At 50.1% G+C, this 4,430-nt stretch overlaps 1 protein-coding gene across 1 annotated transcript; it reads right to left on the bottom strand.

Annotated features, from left to right (window-relative positions):
• Window positions 1-1,774: 1,774 nt before the first annotated feature.
• Window positions 1,775-3,821, bottom strand: LOC133930521 (AT-hook motif nuclear-localized protein 25-like). The gene is made up of 2 exons (XM_062377182.1): window positions 3,490-3,821; window positions 1,775-3,296 (listed from the first exon to the last, which is right to left on the bottom strand). The coding sequence occupies exon 2, from the start codon at window positions 3,062-3,064 to the stop codon at window positions 2,210-2,212; it is 855 nt and encodes a 284-aa protein (XP_062233166.1). The 5' UTR covers window positions 3,065-3,296; window positions 3,490-3,821; the 3' UTR covers window positions 1,775-2,209.
• Window positions 3,822-4,430: the final 609 nt, after the last annotated feature.

Genomic DNA, 4,430 nt, shown 5'->3' with positions numbered 1-4,430 from the left:
ACTTTTATATAGGTAGTGAATTTTAAAGAGCTTTTTAGAGATGCTCTAAGGCCCGAGCTGGTGTGAGGAGGACTCCACACCTAGCCGAGGTGGAGAGACAGTGCCACCCTCAGCATGCAAGTCAGCGAAGCCGCATAGGCACACCACACCCCAGTATAGCCAGATATACAGCTCCATGTGGTTGGGTATGAAGAGCGGGCTCATCTAGTGCCTAGAACTAAGAGAGGCAGAGAGATAGGTGGTTCTTCTACCAAAATTGGTCGAGCAGTTGATGACAGAGGGAGGGAGATAGGGAGATTTGGTGCACATCTTTCTTAGATCAAACAGAGGGAGGGTGGAGGGTAGGAGGAAGAGCGACACCATCGAGGCTTCCGGATCAAGGAAAAGTGGAGTTACTAAAGATTTGTTTTTTTAATGGTTGAAACTGCACAAATTCACTCGTAGACCTAGCCGAGGAGAGGGACGTCAATGTTCCTACCGTGTAAACATGAACCGTGTTGAAACTTCAACGAACGTGTGAGGACGGTGAGATACGTAGCGTATGTCCAATCGAACGTGCATGCCACACGACAAACACATGCACATTTAGAATTTAGAAATTAGCTTTATTTAAACTCATAGCAAAATCAAGAGCCGGATAGCTTACCCACATACTCTTTTAGTTCTGCAAAAGAGTTATCGATTCTTGAAGGGAAAATGCAGCGAGTGGATTTGAACAACAAAAATAGACCAGTGAGCGGGAGGGCCTGGTTGTCCCCTCTGCCGGCGACGGCGGCTGGCAAGTAGTCCAAGGCTGGGGCCCTGCCTCCGCTGTGGCTGCCGCTGATGCGGACCGGAGTCGCGAAGCAAGCAGTACGGACTCAGTCATACAGCATCTCAAATTTTCTGCTCCTGTATCTTCTTTGCCTGATCAGGGTCCACTGTTTTCTTGCTGCCGCGGCCATGGCGGGCCAGGACGACGGCGAGCATCAGGTGGAGGAAATTGTCGAACAGAGCAAGGACTATTTCTTTCACACGTGATGGAGAATTTTCGTAACGGGAGGGAGCTGGTGCGCATCGGATCGAGTCGGAGAAGAAGAGGCCCACAAAACGTGTCGTAGTAGATCGCATCGGCTACAACACCGTCGATAGCGCTCTCGTTTTCTGTGTATCGATCGATAATCGACGGAACAAGCGCCCTAGCTTCGCTCTCTCTCCTCCACATAGGACGTTGCTAACATGTACTAGCTGAAGGCCAAAAGAAATCTCAGACGAATCATCGGGAATGAACTAGGGTTCGACATGTTGGCCTGGTCATATCTTCAGCTCCAGACTTGAAACGACAAGGACAAAAGCAAAATCAGGCAGGCAATTGCCATTATGAACGTGACACCGGTCACCGAGATGGACTGGATGACAGCTGAAGGCCAGTGGGTATCATTGAAGCGAAGAAGAAAAGGTTTCAGTTTGTTATAAAATATAGCTAAATTTTGCCATAGAACCTAAATTGTGTGACTTTTACTGAAAGAAAAAAGATCGACCTTTGCTGTTGGACACTACAAAATTATGTATATTTGTTGCAGAACACATCTAGTATTCTAGTGCCATGCAGCAAATGTTGTAAAAGATCTTTGATGCAGGACACATACACAATTTTATCGGGTTCAATGTAACAGATTAGTTTTTTGTGTTTTCGGCAAAGATCACACATTTAAGTGCAGCGTGACAAGGTTTTCTAAAACACTAAAAGATTAGGGTTTAAGCAGTAGTAGAAACTATAGAAAGAGTATTAGAATAGCATAACAAGCATCCTTGTAAAGAAAAATAGAAGCAAAAGGCAAAAAGACCGTAACAACTTGACAAACATCATTCTAAAGCAAAAGATTACAGATGGGCACTAAACAGTGAACTCTGGGCCTACTGACCTTTCTTCTTGGATTTTCTTGGACTAATTGATCCCTTCCAGCCAAAAATATTAAAATTCATTACCAATGTTGATACTCCACTTTGTAATGCATGAGATTCTTACATGATAGGTATAGACCATTTGGGATTTCCCAGTTCAACAGTAAGCACAGCATGCATTGCATTCTCAGCACATTGCCTTCATGCTCTTATCAAAAGTGTAGCCATCAACCAAAATGTATGATCAGAGTGATCAATCACAGGTTCTCCATGGAACCTTCTGAGACTTACCCTGATGCTGCCATTGTCAAGAGCTTGATGTGAATCAAAATGGCGGCCTCATACCGCCGGTCCAGCTGCCGAAGATGTCTCCGGGCAACTGGTAGCCTCCCACATTCCCTCTAGCAAGATCGTACAGTGACATGCACTGGCCAATGCCGACGCCACCGGCATCGCCTCCGGTCACCGCGGACGACTGCGACGCCTTCGGTTGCTGCGGTTGCACTGCGCCTTGCGATTCCGCGGCTGCGGTGGCTGTGGCAGTGGCAGTCGCCACCTCCTCTTCCTCGCCCTCCAGAGGCAGCCGCTCGTAGACGGCGTTGGCGAACGAAGCGGCCATGAGGACCATGGGCCCCGCGGCGACGAGCTGGCCGACAACCCTCCCACCGACCACCTGCCCCTGCCCTCCAGCGAGGTACACGGTAAGGCTGCTGGCCCCGGGGGGCGCGGGCGGCGGCAGCACGGTGCCCGTAAGTGACAGGATCTCGAACTGTCCGCGTAGGGTGGCGACGAAGCTGCCCGGGGGCTCGGCGCCGGGCTGGCGGAGCGCGACGTCGGAGACAGCGCCGACGCCGCTGAGCACGCAGACGCCGCGCCCGCGGCGCCGCGCGTACTCGGAGACGCAGTCGACGACGTCGGCGCCGGCGGCGACCTCAAGGACGTGGGAGTGGAGCGAGTTGGGGCTGTCCTGCGTCACGATGATGGGCGGCTTGGGCTTGTTCTTGGACCCCGCCGGCCTCCCGCGCTGCTTCCTCATCGGGCCATCGGATCCCCCGCAGCCCTCTGCCGGCACCATGGCCGATGGAGAGGGTCGATCCCCGCCACCCACACCGCTCCCGCCGTGATCCGCGTTGGTGGCCGGGTTCTCGTCCCTGTCCGTCGACGGCACGGAGCGCTCCATCTTGACTTGGGAGGTGGGGGAGAGCGGCGACGGCTGGTGCTGCTGCTGCGTGCGGAGATCCAAGTAGTGGGACGCAACCCCAGCTCAGCCGCCGGTGGGGCCCATCCCGGCCATGGCGCCCTCGACGCCGCGCTCCCACCACTTGCTCGCCGCCAGCTTCTTGATCTCGTCGCTACCTGCTGGAACAAGCTCGTTTCTTGGACTAACTGCTTGATCGATCCCCTCACCTGCGCTATATATGTCGGGCATGAATTATGCTCCAATCAGCAATAAAAAATTTGCATATTCCGAACTGGAAAAAGCAATAGCACAATCTAGTATAGCTGGGACAAATCAATGGCCAAATCTTTTCGCAGCTAGCTACGCAGTGCACCAAGCGGGGCGAGAGAGAGAGAGAGAGAGAGAGAGAGAGAGAGAGAGGATACCGATGGAGTGCTACTAGTAGCTAGCTGCAGGAGTTTGGGGCGTATTCGAGCTCGGGACGCACGCGCGAATCATGCATCTCTCTCTCTCTCCTTCCTTTCCTTGAACTAAATCTTGGCCGGCGCGGCACGGCACGGCGCGGCGCGGCGCGGCACCGCCCAAGCAAAAACCTCTAGGTGTCAGGATTCTGGAAGAAGCAACCGGTGGCAGCAACCGGTGAAGTTACAAGCTGAAATACAGTGGCTCCGGCTACTGAGGGTTTCAGCTGGGACGGGCGCGAGAAGAGGGGCAAGGGGAAGGCCGGAAGGGACGATGAGATCGACAAAAAAGGAGATTAGGGGAATAAACAAGGCTCGTAAATGAAGCTGGGGAGCTTCTAAAATGTATCCTTGAACTTACAAACTAAAATCATTCTATTCAACTTTCGGATTTGGGTTGAAAGCTTCTAAATTAATCTTTTGACTTTCAATTATACTTCTAGACATTCAAATTAAATCGTACAAGCTTTTCGTAGAATCCTCCCATTATACAACTATATTAATCGGAGTTAGACATGAGTTTTAGGAGACTAAGAATCTGAGTAGGGATGACAACAGGATATTTTCTATGGGGAATAAGTGAATGTCACATTCGCGAGTGAAGGAAAATCCTCCACTCTTTGTCCCCACTTTTAGGAATACATTTTTCCCATCCTCACTCCCCGCTAGGGAACGGGTCCTGTCAAATCTCGTCCGTGATAGTATTCAACATATTGATATTCGTAATAACAACAAATCAATATATATTTTTTTTATCAAAATAACATTTTTTGAAAAGTATAATATACATTAAATAATTAATGGACATGTTAGAAGAGATTAGACATCTAATAATATAAGATTCTGCCAACTATATAAAGCATGTATCACCTTTTACTTTTAACTATTTACCTATAGACCCACTT

The sequence above is a fragment of the Phragmites australis genome, chromosome 10 (genome assembly GCF_958298935.1).
Source record: "Phragmites australis chromosome 10, lpPhrAust1.1, whole genome shotgun sequence".
NCBI lineage: Eukaryota > Viridiplantae > Streptophyta > Magnoliopsida > Poales > Poaceae > Phragmites > Phragmites australis.
Note: the sequence above shows the minus strand (reverse complement) of the source record. Positions and strands in the feature narration are given on the sequence as shown.

What these genes read in the sequence shown, in the direction of transcription:
- LOC133930521 (XM_062377182.1), bottom strand. Translation starts at nt 3,064, where the DNA reads ATGGAGCGCTCCGTGCCGTCGACGGACAGGGACGAGAACCCGGCCACC.